We start from the raw sequence: 20890 nt of genomic DNA, 5'->3' as shown, positions 1-20890 counted from the left end.
TATGCAATTCGAACCGCTCTGTAAGGCGTACTTTGGGCGTGAACTTACTCATCGCAATGCGTAGCTTAGGTAGCGCGCTCTCTATCAGCCCACGGTTCATGGGCTGACGTTGTGATTTCCGCGTAGGCATGGTAGTAAAACGATTGTCGCAGTTTCAAATTGCAAATTCAATTGGATTATAGGTGGTTGCTATGATGTAACAATCAAATGTACTCAAAGTAGTTAACATTGGTACTCAGTACAAATAAAAGTAATGTCTTACATTTCCACCCAATTACGAATAAAAGTAGCAATTTTCGAAACAATTCCAAACTACTTCGAGCTGTAGTAGAAAGTAAGGGTCTGAAACGACTTGAGTGAGTAATTAAAATAAATGAATTATTCAGGGTTCTCAAGCGTTTAGCATGAATTCGTTGGTTGCCACTCTGAAGATTCCAGGGTGCGTCCTCTCCACTGTCGCAAAATGACTAAGGGCACGATAAACAGACACCTTTGTCGGCAGTATATTCAGCTACTTTCTAAGAGCAGCTATTTCCTCGACTTGATATAAATTTCCACTCATAGAGGCGATGCGGACGTAACACAAAACTTCTTTCCGCATTACAAAATCCAGAGTCGTAAAATCAAGTAATTTTGCCCAAACTGTACCCCCCCTCTCAAAAAAAATAGAGGTAGGCCTACTTCGTTTGTGACAGCCTCTGATTTTATATTGCATTGTCAAATAGCTATGCCAGACCACCGACATGCGTCCATTCTGATGTTCTCATATGCCTAAGAATATATGTATCTACAGGTAGCCTACTGCAGGTACAGGTCATTGGCAGATACGCTGTGTTCGTCTTGTGTCTTCATTTTACTATTTGCCCTTCAAGTCGGAATTGTAGTTGAACGCTCGGTCATATTTATTTCATTTCAATCATTCCTAGTTCGCAAACGATGACGACCAACGAAACAAATCGCGCATCAAGGCAGTTGCGCCTTCGATAAGGGGCCGTTTTGGCTAACTGTTTAGTAGAACAGTTTTTATATTTAACCGATACATTAACTAGCAATTGCAATTGATGAGAGTACTCTTATGAATGATTCATTCCCACAAATATACCGCTCGTCTATTTACAATAATACTCCAACTGAATAAAGAGACTTCCAGTTAAACTAGCGTAATTGTTCCTTAAGAAACCATTTATTTCATGATTCTAAGAAGAAGCGACTTCCTATGATCCTCATGACATGATTCAATATTGAAACGTAGACTATTTAACTTCTAGAAATTTTAGGCATGATTTCGTGTTTGGACAGGACTATATCTGTATCGACCGGAGTTGGCCGACGCAAAAATCTCTAGGAATGCACATAACGATATTGTGAAAATATCAGTCAAACTCTAGTACAGATAGAGCACAGGGAGAGCTACAGAGTGCAGAGTAGTTAAGAATCGATATATGCAGCCCCCCGCAAATTGTTGGTCTTGGCCCCCATAGGGTGATGAGCCAAACTTCTGGAGGCTTCGCCGCCCTGACCCCATCAGGCTATAGACTCTATTTGCCGATACTAATCTTATACATTGGGGCTCAGTTTAGTGAGTTAGCTCGTATCGCCGAAACGCGCGACGCGTGAAAAGTTCATATAATTCATTATTGAATCGGTCAATATAATTGGGAATTGAATATTTATCGCTATCGATTTGCTATCAAACCCCTAAATAATAAATAAACATCTTTGAGCGTACCCGTTGATATGATGACTCCGTTACATGATGCTATTTCTTGACCTCCTACCTGCTATGTCAAAAGATATTGAAATCTCCCAAACGTACTAAACTAAAAGATGTCCACGATTTCCAATTGCTAGTTCTTTACTGGCAAATAATGTTCCCTCGAGAAGACATTTGTCTTGTGGCGCTCATATCGCCAGGACAGGAGCATTTGGCGCCAGCCATTTAGCCGCCTATGTGGAGAATTAAACATATATGTTGTATATATATCGATGTTTTCGGTCAGAGCTAGGGCAGTCCTTTTCGGCCAAGGTTTTCTCGTTTCTGATTGTTCTGGTACACTTCTCGGAGGCGCATATGTTACATGGCCTATAGCGCCATATGTCGTGGTGCATCGTGGCGCAGTAATAATGGCCGACGCTGAAGTGTCCATTTCTATAAATCATGCTTTTTTTATTGTTGCAGAAAGGGTACCCTATAATCGACAACATAACATCGCGCCCATCGCGATTTTTTTTTTGAAAAAGTTGAATACATTTCCAAACAAATGCTCTATGATTTATGTTAATTCACGAAATAATTTGGACCCCCTTCGAGTTCGCCCCCAACACTCACTTGGGGGGTTTGGGTGCGGCAATTACGGTCCTGGATATATGATCTACTAATTTAGCCAAATACGTGAAGTTCGAAATCGTCCACACGCTTCTTTTCTTGAAATCCTATGCATAACGTGAATGTGAATGATATGACACAGACATATGCTACTGAACACGTAGGATATGGTATTTCCGCGACACATTCTGTCATGCGTTATTCGATGGCAAATGAATTATTATTATTGTTGCTTCGTGGCGTATTGTTTTCACATTTTGCAAGCGACAAGGATGTGTTTATACTGTTGCTAAAGCCAGACCGGTGCCTTACGTTAGATAGCGTGACTTAACCTGCAGGTTGGGCAACGGTAGACTTATGCTTCCGTACAGCACGTCTACGGTATTGATAGCAACAGTCTCGCGTAGAAGACAAAACAAAGAAGCCTATCTGTGTTCAGGGGTATTAAGCCAAAGGATGGTTGTGTAGAATTATATTGTACAGATGTGGGTTGCATTGACCTTCACAAGGGGGGGGGGGTGGCAATTGAAGTCTGGAAGCTTAGTTAACCTGCGGTGTTTTCCAGTAAACGTGTGTGGGATATTTCGCCGATCCAAGTACCGATTACAAGTCACAAGGACGTGAAGAAAAGCCTGGGCAGGGTTGTGTATACGTAAAGTATCCTTACTTTAGAAAGTCCGGTGCACACTGAACACAAGCTCTCGCCAAGCGACAAAACGAGAGAATTACGCCTGTTGCCGCCTGTCCAACGAGAGACACTCCAGCTCCATTATCTTCCAAGAACATCGACGTATCGGGGCTACTGTACATTCAAGTATGTACAGTAGGGCTCTTCAAAAATGACTTTTTTTCTCAAATCGTACTGGCTACTTGATAAAATTGTTAGGTTACCTAATTTAAGCCTACACACAAAATTTGGTTCAATTCCAGCCAGTAACCGCTTTGCTACAGGAGAAGAAAGTTTCTATTTAATATATAAAAATAAATAATAAAAAATTTGAAAATTTTCAGTTCACCCCATGAAAGTGTTAGGCTGTCTATAGAAACGATGCTCACCAAATTTGGTTCAATTCCAACCAGTGGAAGCGGAGTTACAGCCGTCGAAAAATTTGGATTTGAATAAAATAGTATTTACGGTGAGCACAACTATAATAAATAAACAAAGAATCGGTCACCGTAAATACTATTTTATTCAAATCCAAATTTTTCGACGGCAATAACTCCGCTTCCACTCGTTGGAATTGAACCAAATTTGGTGAGGATCGTTTCTATAGACAGCCTAACACTTTGATGGGGTGAACAGAAAATTTTCAAATTTTTTATCATTTATTTTTATATAATAAATAGAAACTTTCTTCTCCTGTAGCAAAGCGGTTACTGGCTGGAATTAAACCAAATTTTGTGTGTAGGCTTAAATTAGGTAACCTAAGAATTTTATCAAGTAGCCAGTACGATTTGAGAAAAAAAGTCATTTTTGAAGAGCCCTAATGTACAGATAGAGGTCTACGTTGCATTATTGACATCGATCGTTCGAATAAGCGTGTATCCGGGTGATCAATGTTCCCTCTAACCTGCGCACGTGCGCAAATGCGCAGTGCTGTCACGGTCTCTGCGCACAGAAAATCCAAGTTGCGCACGAAAAATCCGAAGTGATGTCCTTTTTGTAGTCATTACGCACTGCTGTCCAAGATTTTGCGCAGTGAGTTGGTGAGTGTGCGCTGACTTGTCAAAAATTAGGGGAAATATTGCGGGTGATATATTGGATATTATGGCATTGCAATCAACCGTCTTGTCGATAGTAGTATTTGATTGCGTCTTCTCCCGTGAAGTAAACGCCACTGTCTGCATACGATATTCGCGGAGTAGCAGACTCGATTCGGAGTACTCTTGATATGATTCATAAGATTACACTCATGACTGAAATAATCAACAGTAAATCACATGAATCATGACAATATGACTGGAACGCAATGTATTAAGGATATTGTAACAACGCGGTTACTTGAAATAAAATAAATGGTGATAGTAGACGTTCCGGTACAGATCTGTGACTTGTAAATGCATTAGACGACTATGGAAATCAGTTTTTGAGTCAACAGACGTGTAGTCAAATAGTAGAAGAGGTCAAATAACCTTCCACAGGCTATGGAATTCGTCTGAATTCTTCAGTAGACTCTGGAGAGAAGAAAAGTACTCCGAATGCCTTCGGGATAAACTCGACCTCAGAATATAGTGACTATGTTCTTGTCCGTGGGTGGGATCCTTATGATGGCCAAGTACTGAAATTTATCAGCGAAAATCGAATCTGCGAGTAGAGAAGTAAATTGAGACAGGAATAGCTTATATTGAGAATCAAATATTGGTAGTTGAAAATGGAAGAAGAGGAGAAATCCCAGATAAAAAAGTTGATAAAAATCTTTACGAAATTTGTACTTTCGTTCCAATTGTAATACAATATTATGGGTATTTCTACCGTTATCTCATTCGTTCACATGATTATTATTTATCTGGTGCACTGTTTTATTTATATGGTGCATTGTTGTTGTTTGTGGTATTCATTGGGTTGATGGTTCATGGGGATTACTATGGTCCTTTTACTCGTGGGCGATATTCTTTTCTTATGATTCCGGATCTAACGACTGTAGCAGTAGTTTCAGAAATGTTTTACGTTGCGGTGGTATAGCATCAGTGTTAAGTTCTATTAACCATCTACGGCTATAAAAATTGTGCGAATCACCAGCTCGATGTCTCCGTCTCAATCGACTTGACTTTGGTTAGTTGACACGGACTTGGAACGATGCCATTTCCCGCTCTGTTTAATACACACATTCTTATTACAGCCATAGCGTGGTGTTGCATATATTTTTAAGGCTTTTCACAATGGCGACCACGTTCGCAACGCGGATGCTATTATCAACGTAAGTTTCAGTATTTATCGTAGGTTAAGCTGCTTTGTAGCATGTCGAATTGTTGATCTTAGCTCTCCAAATTGTTTGTTATTCATGATTTACTGTTATTATGATCCCTACTTTCACGGGAATATTCGGGATGAATATTGCTAAGTCACCATTGTCACTGGCTTCATAGCTTGATTAACATATTTCGTTACCCAGCAAACACTCGATTTCCAGTTGACTTCCTGCGGAATAGCCGCAGGACGCCCAGTGTTACTTCCCTGGAGTGGATTTGTCGACTACTAGAAGCGTCCTGTTCACTTCCTGAGTTGGTCTAAAATGACCTACTGTGGACGTGAAGCGACTCCATACGGATCTACTGTGTACGTGGCGTGGCTCCATATGGATGCGTCAGACCTACTGTGGACGTGACGTGACTTCCTACGGATGTGTCATTTGCCCCCTGCTCTAGTCCTCATGATTACCATATCAGGACTCCCTGTGGAGACCGCTTCATCATCTCCGTGATGACCTCTTCCACGTCCTCCATACCTGGTGCAACTACATGGAATTCAACATCATATAAGCTAACAAACTGTTTATATTGCCTTACTGGAAAACGACAATCGCAAATTACAAGTACAACATTAACTAATGAACTATTCTAGTTAACAAAGTTCAGGCTTACATGAAAAATCGATCAGGAAAGTAAAAACACACTATGAAATGAATTGAATTTGTCAGTGGGATTTTGAATATAACAGCAAGTACTAAGTCAATTTTAAATTAACATAACAAACATTTCAATTGAAGTGCATACGAGAAATTAGAAAGAAACGTGTCACATGAGTTTGAAAAAGTACAAAAGCTAGTACAACTAAACCAGGGAAAAGCATGGAGCAATCATAAGTAATAATTTACATTGCAAACTATAAAACGATGCATCATTTGCACCGCATCATGTTAAGAGCGCGTATTCGCAACAAACTTGGTTGCAACAACAGTTTTCTTCTTGGTCTTTGTTTTGCCTGAAACATATACAACAATGTCAGCAAATCATTTGTAGAGCCACTCTGCTGACATAGCACATGAAATTTGCGTCAGAGCTTCAATTTCTATTTCCTCATGCATTAATTGTGATATGTCTTGTGATCCGCTACTTCTACTTGTGCTGAGTGATAATGTATGATGATACTAGCATGTGTACTTGAGTGCAGTGAGCTTCTGACGTTGTGATACGGAGTATGCAACCCGTCTATCAAATTAAATTGTGGAAACACCTCAAATACATACTTCAGTACTTTCCAGGCCTTCTACTTTACCTAAAATAGTTTTGACAAGCCGTGTATATCACTGCTTGAGTGCCTGAACCTGAGTAGAAATACATTGCGTTACTCTTACTTCTACTAGACTCCTGACGCTACAAATATTTCTAATTGAGTGCTGAAAATGATTACTTTCCCTATCTCTGTTTAAAAGCATACAACTACGACATTCCACAAGTCTCCATATTTTGACCATGTCGACACTTGGAAGTAGTTTGATGTCTTGTAAATCGCTATTCCTGTATGAATGTAATTTACTATTGTATCATTCACGTTTGACACGAAAATCACATTTTTGAATATTTCAATAAAATTATTTTTGTGCTGGGCAGTGGGCACAATCTGTTAAAATAATGAGTTATAGAGATAATGCAATAGGATGTATCATGACATCGTCAAACTCTGGGTTATAATATTGCAGTTGGTGGACCTTTGACGTGTCGCAGTTTTATGTAGAGTATTTTAAAATCTACTGAAAATTGATCTGGTATCAGAGCATTTGAGCGGTGTAGCCTAATCCTGGTTTTGATATAGTCGTGATAAGTAGGCTGTTGCTACTATCATTACCGAAGTCAAATTAAATCAGAATTAGATGCTGCCTTCGATTATTATTGGAACATATCAATAACAGCTTTAGCCATAGTAATAGCATTGTTTCTTACCCTTAGCGATCGCACCCTTCATGGTTCATGCTACCTATAAGATTTCTAGTAGCCCACAATTTATTTTCAACACAATTTCTGATGGTACCTATATTAAAATCAGATAGTCAATTCATATAAAATTGCGCATAACACGAGGACAACAGCATATAGGTCTAATTCCATGATGCGTATCGTACCCTCTGATGTACCACGAATAGGTCTACGGGCCCTGGTTAAAAACCCCTGGGATAGAATAGAGCACAACTTTTTACTTCATTTTGAAGTGATTTTTACAAGCCTGGTAAATGGGTAATTGTACAGCAGTAGAAATTCAAGGCGTTGCAACTATTTCAACTCCAGTGCAAACAATAATTACTTTGACCACCAACTATGATTAAACGCTAAGAACGCCTAAGCAACACCTCAACCAAATTTACTTTTTAAAACTTATTATTTGTGCATTTTTCAGAACTGCATTGTCTACTTCCATTTCGAGTAGATTTGACGCAACTTTAAAGTTGTTACCTCTAGGTGTGCACTGTGCATAGATCCATAACATTACATCAACTTCAGTTCAAAAGACAATTACTTTCACAACCTCTGGTTTCCATGAAGTGTATTCAATTTTTTATACCTTCAATGTTTTTCGACTTTTTCCTGAGGATAACGCAGCACCGATTTTGCAGCAATGCTTGTTCCATGTGGCAGTAGTTCTTCCAGACGTTTTCGATCCCAGTCAACAAGACATTCTTTGTACAGTGTTCTTGACGTTGTTGAACACTATCAATTGAAGACATTGCCGATCTAAATAATCAAAATTGTTATAATGATTGTAGTGAAGCCATATGTCAAGAAGTCAAGCCAGGAATCTAGAATATCCTGTAAAAAAACAACAAAGACAATGAAGTTCAAGCTGGACTATTTCCACATTCTATTCACTATAATGACTCATCAGTAGGGCTGAGCACATTGGTATGGTTACTCAAATCTCGAACGAGTGTCAATTCTTATGATTCCAGCCAAGTATGTGACTATTTTCAAGACAGCCTACTGAAATTACACGCTCTTTGCCACTATAAGAATGCAGTTGATAATAAAATTATAGTTTCACCCAGCACGTTTGAGCAGCCCGATTGCGAAGCACCGTCAATAGTATATTTCCGCATCATCGATGGCAATTTTTTCAGAGTAATAAATTGCTAATTATTGAACAATTATAAATCATCATATATACTTTCACTTTAACACCTGATGAAGGAGCGGCGCTCCGAAAGCTCGTGTAATAAATATAATTATTACTTTGCAAGTGGACGTTAAATAAGGTGTGAAAGCAACCAAGACCATATATAGTTTGTAACTTCAACTTACATAATTCAACATCTTGATCCATGAACAATGCACCACTGCGGCGCCTTCCTCTGAAGTTTAGAACTACATAGCATTGCCTGTTCAATATCTAGTCTCCTGGTAGAAATGAAGGAACTTTGTATACACAAAAACAGATATGTCCCATCCATATAGTAAGAATCCATTGATAATAAGGTTGTTTTCTTATCGACGGCAAGATGACCAGGAGCAATCAGTCTTCCTTAGGGCCCATCCATAGCCTACTTTGTTAATACTGCTGCAATGCAGGCAATGTTTCCGTGTTATATACTAATATTGAAAGTTATAATCAAGCATTAAAAGTATGCACGGAGGCCGTGCCAACATTGCGGTAACATTGCTAACAACCTGTCCGCACCAGGCCATGAACATTTCAAGTTTATAGAGTTTATAATTGGTTTAGTGTTGGAGTATCCTTTGATTAGAGCGAGGTTAAAGATGGGTTAACAAACTATTATAAAGTTTTTCCTAAAATACCCTAAATATAAACAAATATGGCCATAAATTCGTACATGCTCACTAAAGGCGTAAATTATTTGATTACCGCTATTATTGATGGTTATATACTGTTGTGGACACAAAAATGGATGTTAATGTTATGCTACAATCTTCATGCATCCACAAATTCAGCAATCTCACATTGCATAAAGGGAACATTCCACATTTCTATTAGCCTACATAACATTTCAAAATTCAGTATATACCGATATGTTATAAAATACCGGTACATTACTTTATGCGGCATCTGGTTTGCTGATTGGATCCTGCTGTCCTAGGAAATCCTTGTAAAACTTTTCACAGGATGCACATAAAATGTCAAGTTATTGCTTGTGAGACATTATACAACAGAGCACAATAAATCAGACTTCTATGATCAATACATTATCATATAGTATTAAATGTACTACAATAATTATAGGCTTGCATGAGTTACCGATTAGCAGCGGGTCTATCAATTTCGTCTGTAGGTGAATTACAGCCGTGTCACTATAATCAGTCGAATTCATTATATCGCATCAGCAGTTCATGATGATCGAGACTGTTGCTGTTTAATAAATATAGCACTCAAATACCAAGCTTCCTGCCCTTCCGGTACTCATGATAGAGACATCTCACAATCCACGCTGTTAACGTTTCCAATTATGAACTAAACCATTACTGTGATAAATTCGTCCCTCCGCCATTGCTACATACGCTGATCAAACTGAATTACACGCGCATGCGCGATGCTCGCCAAATAGAAGAAGGCAGGTTTCTAGTTTTATGGTTGAATGAATTTCAAGCAACAGGCGTGCTCGACTCCATTATCGGAATAGAGGAGAGGATTGCATACTGCGTTGTTCCGTGGTTGGGATAGTCATCACAATCCCATCATGACGATTATCAAGTTCTGATGTCGGAAGATTTCACATGCATTACGAGTATTTGTCCCTGATGTGGGCATTTTCGACCCAGTAATGTCACAATAAAATAAGCTGCTGTGTCTCTGTATCGCACATTATATTGAGCCTCTTTAGCACTGTGCGACCGCAATGATCGACAGCCGGGATTGTGAAGTGCCACGCGATGGGAAAGTCATCACCATATCAACATTCACGGCTTCACTCCACTAGATTTCACATGTATCACGAGTGTATTCACACAACTTATTTAGCATTGACTGCGGAATAATGCACATTTGAGTTCATAGAAAAGATTTCCCAGTAGGGACATCCAAATCAACTCCTGTGTAGGTGGCATCCAGCCATCACACTATTATGACACCCACTGGAATGGTCATTGGTGACTGGCATAGGAGCACTCTAAAAGTTACTTCCTCTGGGGGTCACTTGGAGTTACATAATTGGACGTCAATTTGTGACTTACTGAGCAAGTCCTAAGGCACTAAATGTGGGACGTGGGACGATTGGGCACAATTGTGGACGTACCCGTGAGTCCGTGGGAGATCGGATGTTTGCTGGGTATACTGCAAAAGTTTGTGTCTAAGGACTTTTAGTGTAAACCGCGCATAGATCTGAATAATCTAGTTGTTACGTAACCCATAATACATAGGCCTGCATAAGATATATACTTTTGTTTGTGGTTTAGTATAATGCTCATCGCTTATTTATAACTACAGGTTGGAAAATGCTGCTTCCAACAAAACCACACTGCCTTTTAGACGTCCGTTCGATGACATCACTGCTACCGTTGTGGCTGGAATCTTGATTTCATTCATGGTCATAGGATTTTTCGGCAATCTATTGACGATATGCGTAATTTTGACATCCAGCAAGCTCGGGTGGGTGTTATTTCGAAAACGCTGTCGGAAATACAACTGATTATATTATTGGATGATCTCTGATCAATAACGCTTATCAACAAAATGAAGAAAAAAAAAATAGGCAGGACATCTGAGAGCCGTTTCTGTGGTTTTGGAGGTTGCTGAATATGAATATCACATTAGTTTTGTCAGATAAGCTCTTTGTCAGAAGATATTGATACCCCTAAAAAGCTCCAAACTACTGTATTTAACCTTAAATATTTCACTTAGTCGGAAGAAAATCGTATTTTTTTTCTAATTTTATACCGCACATAAACAGAAAATTGATATGAAGAACCCTCATGTCGTTCTCAGTCATTCCATCCATATTAACATGACATGATGCGAAATATTTGTTTGTCAAAAAAGCAATTTGATAAGCCTAAAAATTGTACTTTTGCACAACGGAAATTATTATTCTTCTGTATCAATTGGACATTCTACCAAGATTAAAGAGGAGTATAAAACTCTAAAATTTGTCCTTGAAAAGCTTAACTACAATACTCATAAGCGTCTCATTTCTTTTGACTGGTAAATGGATAATTTTGAGCTGAGTCAGAAAAGAGGGTATACCTACTAACCCTATCAAACGAGAAGATTAAATATGGTTTCTGGTATATCCGAATACCGATGAAAGATTACAATTTCACATTAGGAAGGAGTTGACTGCATGTAATTTCTCCTCAGATGTAGTAAATAAAACTTTTTAGATTATCACAAATCGCCCAACTACGAACAGTTGGTCCGAAAATTCGTATCTGCATATCCAAAACTTGAGCAGAAACATGAGCATAAAAGTTCACTTCTTGTAAAGTCATCTTGATATATTTCCTGATCATCTTGTTGATTAGCAAGGGGAGAGTTTCTACCAAGACACGAGAAAAACAACAGAAAGATATCAGGGCAGATGAGGTGAACAATTGAACATATTATGGCTGACCATTGCCGGAACCTTTCGAGAAATTGCACTAAATAGCTTACAGGCGAAAATCGTAAAAAACACATTTCTGCTTTAAATTAATTAATAATATTATATCCCAACTGAATATTTCAAATATACAATAGGGTGTGACGTAAAACTGATTGAATTAATGCCACGTTATTTGAGTATCCAGGTAAATACTTTTATACATGACTGGAGTTTATTTATGTACATGATATTCGTGAAAGTCTGTAACTATGATAAATCGAATACCCCTAAATATAGTGCTGTAGAACGACTTAGCCGATTTTATATCTAGTCATTACAGCGAATATGGGAGATTTTGGTCAAAATAGCCCCATTGGTTATTTCCACAACAAGAGCCAATTTCAAAAAACTAAGGTCATATTCGGAATCAGTGCCCATCAGAACCCCAAAACCCCTCTTACTTTGTCTGCCTAAAAATATGTGTTGACCAGTGTAATTATGAATACTTATTATTGATTAAATATTGAATAATGATTCAACAGAGGTGGTCAACTAGAACCAACGTCGTAAATTTGCACCTGAGCGCAAATAAAAGTGGCGATTTCCACATAAGTAAATTATTGACATTATTGTAATCAAGTCACAAGGTTGCGAGTCACAAGTCAATCTCACTTCTATAGTTTTGACTCGAGGCAATATGAGTCATTCTCCATTCACCACCGAGTCAAGTCCGAGTCACAGTGTATTGCAGACATGGGGTAATCGCGATTAGTAATCGTAATCGATTACGACGATTACAGCATTTTCAAGTAATCGTAATCGCAATCGATTACATTCGAAAAAATTCCGAAGTAATCGTAATCGTAATCGACTACTTCGCATATTTAATCGATTTCTTTGTGAAAGAACGATTACTTTTTATTTGTACGACGACTGTGACATAACCTGACCATTCGTTAACAAGCAAGAGATATTATACCAGTTATTGAGTCACAAACGTCTGATTTTCAAATGCCATTGCTCATTATTACGTCAGAAGTAGCCTATTAGCTTTGCTCGTCTTTGCGTAAGAATTATCCACATTCCACACTTATAGCGAATAGATATTCGATGTACATTAGTGTGATTGTAAAACACCCACCGTTCAGTATATCGGGTCATCAATACATTTCAGACGCCGCTACCTCGCTGCAGGATAATTTATCACCTCTCTGCCTAGTTTAGAACAGCAACTTTTGTATTGATGTTTGGTTATGCTTAGTTAAACGCAATTTGACCGTTGCTGCTTGGCGAGCAGTAGGCCTATGTGCTGGTACGAACGTACACCAGACAAAGGTTTGAAATTTTGTAATCGTCAAATAAAATATTACGGTTTCCACAACGAAGCATTAAAAATCAACAGCTGCTGATATACATCATAACCACGCCGTTTTTTTGCCGTTTCTCGTAGTGGCAGCTTGCATTACATTATCTGTATTAAGTTGAAGGCAGAATTTTATTTTCACCTTCTCTTATTCTCATATTATTCTACTCAAAACGGGCGTCAATTGCTATTTCACAATTCTTTACTGAAGATTTGGACCTGCCGCCATAGCCATCGGCTTATATACCATGTTAGCGTGGGTTGTAGATAGAATCAGGATCAAAACAGCAAAATCGTCCTCCACTCTAAACGTTGGTCTTGGGCCCCCATAGGGTAGTCAATTTTTAACTTGAAGATTTAATTTCGTCAATAACATTGTTAATTGCATTATATTGCAATATTATTCCTATCTCAGCCCCCGATGGTCAGACTTACCTGAAGAGCAGGGGGCGCGTAATCCATAATTATAACATCTAGTATATTGCAATAATTACTGTAGTCTTTTTAGTAGGCCATGCTGTAGTGCATGTTGTTAATTCGTGACCTCTGGTCTGTTATATAGTCAAAAGATATTGTAGTGCCCCAAACTTAGCAGACTAAAAGAAAAACTTTCGTGTGACGCAAACACACAAATTGTCATGTCTAATGCTCTGTGGGTGCCTGCGTGGCATTTGCATCGTGGGCTCAGATTGGAAGGACCGGACTGTCAGTCACGCCCACCCAGCGCGGCTATTGACAATGGACACATACCTCAAATTTCGGCCAACGTCTTATTTCTTTGATAGCACACTTCGTAGAGTCGCATGTTGGCCGAAACTGCATATGTCTTTTGGTGTGTCGGGGCGCGGTATTGACTGGCACCAAAATGCCTATTACTATGAGTTATGAATATTTTATTTCTTGAGGGGAGACGTTTGCATTTCGAAATCAAGCTATCTAGAGACATTTAAATGGCAAAGCTCAAAGAGAATTTTCAAGTTAATGAATTCTGTCGAGAATACTCTATAATTTATGTTGGTTCACGAAATACTTTTGAGTCCCCTCCGAGCACGCTCCCCACCCTATTGGGGAATTTGGGGTGCAGCAGTTATGGACCTGGCAAGAATGCAAATCATTGGGTGCGATAAATCGTCCTTTATAAAATGAGCAATATGTACATTATGACGTAACAAGCAAATATCGCATCTGTTTTAAAGAAATATGTTATCTCATTAGGCATTTTCAGCGCAATCCATGTATTGTCTTCCAATATAACTACTGAGATGCAAAATAAATGTAATCGTGAGTAATCGTGATTACTTTTCCAATGTAATCGTAATCGTAATCGACTACTTCCTGATTTTGCTGTAATCGTAATCGTAATCGTAATCGCGTGATTCCGAAGTAATCGTAATCGCAATCGATTACATTCATGAAGTAATCACCCCATGTCTGGTGTATTGGCTCGAGTCGAGTCCGAGTCCACGGCATTATGTTCACTGTTCCGTTTTCAGTTCAATTAGGTTCAACTCACTTTTTTCAACTATGCTCCAGTGTCATAAAATGGCTCGCATTCCTAATATAGTAATTTTCCTCAGTCTTGACAGATTCTGGCCCTGTTTCCAAGTATCAGGACTGATAGACGAAATACCAATAATGGGATAACTTGACTATCCTTCGAAGATACGATGAAACGTATGTCTTGGCCGTCTTACTCTCGAATCATATGACATAGTTCGAGTCATGCACAATACTCGAGTACAAGTCGAGTCACCACTAAAATTTATGCGTTTGAACAAATTACTCTAGTCAAGTCGATTCATAACAACCCGGGGGATGGTAGCGGCAGTTTTGCCAATAAACAAAAAACCGTCAAGGTAGAAGTGGAAGTGGAATTAGTCTGCAATCGCAGAAAAAGTAAGCCTACTACATTACTGACCATCTCTGGAATCTATGCATTTTCTTACCTAATATACACGTGGCATTGATTTTATTTACGTGCTGTGCGTTCCAATCCTAAATCGTAGATTCCGCCAAGTCGTTTCAGTGCATTTGCGGTTTTAAGACGTGTAGTAAATCTTATGCTTTCACGGATAAAACGTTACAATCACACCACCGCAATTAATATTTCATAGGATAGACCCGTAGGTGAGACCAGAATTGGATTCCTAGTGTGCCGTGTCGGTGACGGCGCGTATTTAAAGATTGATGCGTTGCGGGCCTACGACGCTAATCAATGTTGAGGGATCATCAATTTCTTTAGCTCGGGACCGATAAAATTTCGAGACATATTTTTGCGGACCTGTAAACTCTCAAAAATCTAAATCGATACTGAGTCGGGATACGACTAATGTATGCAACTCCAAAGAAAGTATTGGAATCTACAATTTAATGCAGTATTTGCGCCTGACGTTTTGATGTGTAGAGTGTCATACGTGGTTCTATTGAAGTTTCTGCAAGGGGATATCCCGTTTAAAACCATAAAATTCATGTTGAATATCTGGTTTCTTCAGAAAGAAACGCGATTTTTTTATTATTTAATAGTCTCTATTGTACTGGCAAACGTTTCCATATCTAAATTTCTCGTTACTATTAACAGGGAGATTACAAAAGAACTATAATGACACTAAAAATGTGTACCCTTTTAGAAAATATATTCATTTACCTTCATACAGGGCTATTTCACTCGTTTCTTATGAAAATTTCCAAATCGTTAATAACTAGTAGTTGCGCCTCAAAAGTGTTCAAGTAAAAGTTATAGTAATCTAAAAACATATAGCCTCTTAAGTATAGCCAACACACGCTGGAAAAACCTGCTCAATTATTCCGAAAAAGTAGAAATAGTGTCGTTATGACCACCTCTGACACCCTGTATTATTGTATCTTCGATAGCCGTTTCTAAGATGCAATCCTAGTGATCTCTTTTTACAGAAACATTTTCAACCAATTCATTCTAAGTCTGTGTTTCTCCGACCTCATCTCAGCGTGCATCAGTTGGGTGAATCTGTACAGGAGGACGTGGGGCTTCGACGACTTCGCACCGCCCAATTTCTTTTGTTGGGTGAGTGACAAACGAAGAGTCTCAAGTGAGATAGAATATTTGTCTGTCATGGGTTCGTTGTAAATGAAAACATACATAACATGAGTGCAGTCGGCTGAAATACGATATACAGGTATAGACGGGAGGCTTGATGAAAGCCCAGCGATGTACAGCCTTCTAGATTGGATGGTCGGTGGCCATACGAGCATGCGACAAAATATCTAGCGACACTTGAGTACGTGGATGGGTTAGGGCAGGGACGGGCAACATGCGGCCTGCGGGCCGGATCCGACCCGCGACGGGATTTTTCCGGCCCGTGAACAGTTTCCGGTCGGTCTTACATGACAATGTGGCGCAGGGTGCGAGAGTGAAGCTTACGCGTAAGTTCGGCGAAGCGAGAAGACTTGCAATATCGGCATTTACGGTGTACTCAACCCTAGTGAATTGGTATCTTGGAGATTTGGGGTACCGGGCTTATCGAACGCCTTGAAATCATAATTAAGGATTGCACCGTACGTTGATTGATCAGAGAGAATCAGACATGGCGGCGCCCGTATGACAATGCAGTTCTCAAATCTACACGGCCCTCGTCAATATCAGCGTGAAATGGCTTGGAAGTGACGTTGGTGCCGGTAAAATACATTTATTAAATACGATTTATTCCTTGTAAATGTGGATAAATGGGCCAATAATGTATCGATTAATGACTCTGGCTCGCCAAGTACCTAATTTTTCTATATCCGGCCCGCCGACTGAAGAAGTTGCCCGCCCCAGGGTTAGGGTGTTAATTTTGGGGTTTGGGTTTCGAGATTATAATGTCACATTATCAAGTGTCACATTCTAAAATGTTGTTGATAATTGTTTCATATGCTCAATTATCGAGCAACCGATTAGACATTATACAAGATTGTCAGTTCCAAATCACGATATTTAATCATTTGATCAATGTTTTGTCAGCGTATGTCAGCATGTTTATATCGTCAAATTGAAACGTGACGTCATGCTACCGGGAACATTATATGACCGGTATGCCACGCTTGAGCACGTGGATGCGGGATGTGGGCTTAGAGATTCGTTAGGGCTAGTGTAAGCGATAATTTGAGAGTGGAGATTTGGGGGTTATAGTATCGCATACTCCACAGCTGTTCTCCATTGTATGGTATGCTCAAGTATCGGACAGCTAGTATCGCCACACATGTATACATGTAGTCAGCCGAATAAATATCTCGAAACAATGACAATTCATGAATAATATTCATAATAAAATGAACCCGAATATTTTCGGTTGACATTCGTCAGGGATGATCGTCAGCAAAGTGGAGAATTCAAACGAATATGATATAACAACAATCGTAGCACTAAATATTATGTTGCCAGCATGAAATTCAAGTATTCTAGGTGAACAAATGGGTATTTGTAAACATTTTATATGTTATGAGAAGTCCTTTTTTGCCGCAAACTAGGTTGGTGGATTTTGATAAGAGTCGACTCCAATTCCATTGTATACTGAAGTTCTGTACCTCCGAGAGAGTATCCTCGTCAACAAAGTTTCCACTCTTTATAGTTCTACTGGGGAGCCGACATCTGTACGTCGTACGTGACCGCTATGCACATCCTGAGCTTCGCGATTCTTCGCCTCATATCGGTCTGGAAGCCGTTCGTCTTCACCAAAATTACAGTGGTTCACGGAAGGGTAAGTCACGAATTCATGCCTTCACTCTTGGCGACAGTTTGACTCCAGTGACAAATTATACACCGCCGTACAGTGCGGTCCTTATAGTCGATTGAGTCTTTACATATACATGGCTTGGTTTTCGGCCCTATACAACAGTGTATTTGCTTGAAATGGAGCCTGGTCGTAACATGTTGCCACCCTCTATAAAAAAAACACCGGTCTTGGGCCGTAATAGGGCGTTCAACGTAACTTATTAGGAACATCCCTGACCCCATTTTTCGACGTGTAATTTCATCATTACACTTGATGCATACGATTAGGGTTGCATTTAAAAAAAATGGTTGTTTAAAATACTTTGTCTAAAATATGTTTTAAACAGCGTTTTAAACAAAGGCCTTTAAAAAAATTGTGTTTTGTTATGTTGCAAGATTATGCCATAACTCTGTAAATGTACTTTCCAAAAAAGGTGTTGTATGAGCCTTGTTTATCCATCATAGCTACTTCATAGTTCTTGTATGACAATGCTGCGGGCAGGGTTGCATTAAAACAAATGGTTGTTTAGAACGCTCTGTTAAAATCATGTTTTAAACAGTGTTTTAAACAGGCCTTCTTTAAAAAACAATTTTTTTCATGTTGTTTAATCATGCCACAATTGTGTAAATACTGCCCTAAAACATGTTCTATGAGCCTACGGACGATTACCACCCGATATAGCTGACGTATATGATATGGGATGATTGGAACCTTCTAAATAGCCGGTTCAACAGCTATAGTACGTAGATATGACGTCAAAGGAGCTATATTTACCCTATATTTTCAATTGTCAATGTCTGTTCACTATGACGTCACAATTGAATATGTGCGGCGTCATGGCGTTAAAAACAAAACAAAAAAACAAACAATAAAAACTTGTTTTAAACATAGGCCTTGCTTTAAACAAGTTTGTTTTAAATGCAGCCCTACCAACGATTCACAAGCACGCACACAGTGTGTCACACACCTTGCGTAGCGAACCAAGTCCGTTATTACATGTTTCGCGAATAGGTATCGCACGACTTATCTATTTATTTTTAAGGGCTTATGCATTTCCTTTATATTAGAATATTTTTCACAGTTAATCGGTGAATATTGTAAGTATTATTTATACTTGGTGTCGGAACACATGTTACTGCCGATTTCCTGTCCTCTCTCAGCCCACTTGATCAGAATTACCGATGGACGTGTTGCTGAATGTGAAAATGTAGGACACATCATTGCGCATACAGTTAGACTCATTCCTATAAATTACCGTATGCGTATTCTATTATTAATGGTCTTGTAGGAGGGAGGTACCATAATAAAACCAAGAAATCTAACGAAACCAGAATTCCAAGTTAAACAAATATGTCTCAAAACATTCTACTTTATGTTGATTTGCGAAAGATTATGGCGCCCTTTCAAGCTTGACCCCACCTAATTAGGAGGTTGGTGTAGAGAGGCAGTTACGGTTCTGAAAATGAGTCAATGATTTCATCACATTTCCAATTCTTTTATATTCGCATAAGCAGCACTGGGTGTGTCCGGCCTGTGCACTAAGCTTCCAATTGTCTAATTCTACAGATATGGATCCTGGTGATGTGGGTAATCGGCTTTACGTGCGGATTTATTCCGTTCGCATATATCAGCGGCGCGTCTACGCCCGATAGGAGCGATTTGTCGAGTGCAACGGCGCGATGGCCTGCGTGTACGCAAAAATTCGAGACGTAAGTGTCTTTGCTATATGGTCCCGACATGGAGTGGTCTGTATTGAGGGTTGGACAGCGTTCAGCTGACATTCAATTGTAGTGTCGATACCTCTAAAACCGATTACTAGTCCCTTCACCGATAACACCGATATACCTAGCGAATATTCAAAAGTTATGAATCTGGCTTTAAGGCGTAGGCCCTATCTCAAGTACTAGGCCGACATTGTACGCCCTAAGAAATATTTCGGTAATCTTCGTCTGGCAGTCGCAGACTCTCATTCCCTATACTACCATTACCAGTCGCTGCCTACTTTGTAAGATTGGAATGTAATGCCCTAATGTATCATCGAATTACACGCATTTTCGATCATTAATTATGAGATGACAGGCAGATTACACTTGTCGGTCTTGCGACGAAATAAAAATCGACATGCGAGAGTGCCGACGTCTACACACTGATCCGGATAATCCAATATACATATCCATTTGCGGTGTGAGTCTATACTTGAACAACTTTGGACGAATTGCTTTATCGTTAACGGCTCAAGATTCATTGATTCGCTTTAAAATAGCTCTTTCCGTCTACTTTTTAATGGAGTTGAGTTGCGTGGACATGCATGTCGCGGTTAATTCGTTCTGTTCTACTGAAGAATCCATTTTCAGTTATTGAAAGTAGCTAATGACTTGTAACGCATTAACATATCACTGGATTTCCCGAATAGTCATAATCGGGATATCTCCGAAACATTGTGTGCATGTCATTCTATGTATATTAATGTTTTCGGGTTTATTTCAATATGAATATCTTATTTAATTGTATACTGAAGTTATTATAGGCCTGCCTCCAAGAGTCTCTTCAAAGATTTTGCGTATTTTATATAAGCAATAGTACCGTAGTGATGTTTCAAAAACCCCCAGGGATTACCCGAAAAGACATAATCGGGATGTGTTTGCTGGTCTAGAATCCATATCTACAAGCAAATGATCCACATCGCCTACCCTTTCTTCTTGTACGCGCCCTGCGTCGGGATACTCTTCATGTCGATCGCGATCACGAGCTTGCTGCTAGGCAACAGAATGGAGAAGACGAAGAAGCGCACGATGTCAGTGGTCAGCGACGCCTGCAAACAGGAAAAGGAAGTCAAAAAGGAGAGACAGGCAATTCTCCAACTTATGCTTATCGTGGGATCGTTCATGATCGGATACATTCCGTTTACAAGTACGTACCAGCGTTTTATCGCTGTGTTGATGCGCGATAAGTGAGTGTTGAGACCTTTCGATGAAAGCATAGACCAGTGGCTCCCAAAATAGGCGATATTGAT

The 20890-nt window shown here is 39.3% G+C and overlaps 1 protein-coding gene across 2 annotated transcripts in view; it reads left to right on the top strand.

Moving 5' to 3' along the window:
• The window catches only part of LOC145436563 (growth hormone secretagogue receptor type 1-like), a 35876-nt gene that overhangs the window by 11480 nt on the left and 3506 nt on the right, over positions 1–20890 (top strand). Inside the window, exons 2-8 of one of the 2 annotated variants that reach the window (XM_080313929.1) lie at positions 2999–3140; positions 5167–5244; positions 10695–10856; positions 16061–16190; positions 17734–17862; positions 19444–19586; positions 20531–20787. In XM_080313929.1, coding sequence (XP_080170055.1) covers positions 2999–3140; positions 5167–5244; positions 10695–10856; positions 16061–16190; positions 17734–17862; positions 19444–19586; positions 20531–20787 — 1041 coding nt within the window. Of the gene's footprint in view, positions 1–2998; positions 3141–3819; positions 5100–5166; positions 5245–10694; positions 10857–16060; positions 16191–17733; positions 17863–19443; positions 19587–20530; positions 20788–20890 lie in introns of those variants that run through there. The other variant, XM_080313936.1, reaches the window with a different exon arrangement.

Source organism: Botryllus schlosseri, chromosome 1 (genome assembly GCF_051294905.1).
Source record: "Botryllus schlosseri isolate E-star chromosome 1, Bs_hap1, whole genome shotgun sequence".
Lineage (NCBI taxonomy): Eukaryota > Metazoa > Chordata > Ascidiacea > Stolidobranchia > Styelidae > Botryllus > Botryllus schlosseri.
The sequence above is the reverse complement of the archived record's forward strand: the minus strand, read 5'-3'. Positions and strand labels throughout refer to the sequence as shown.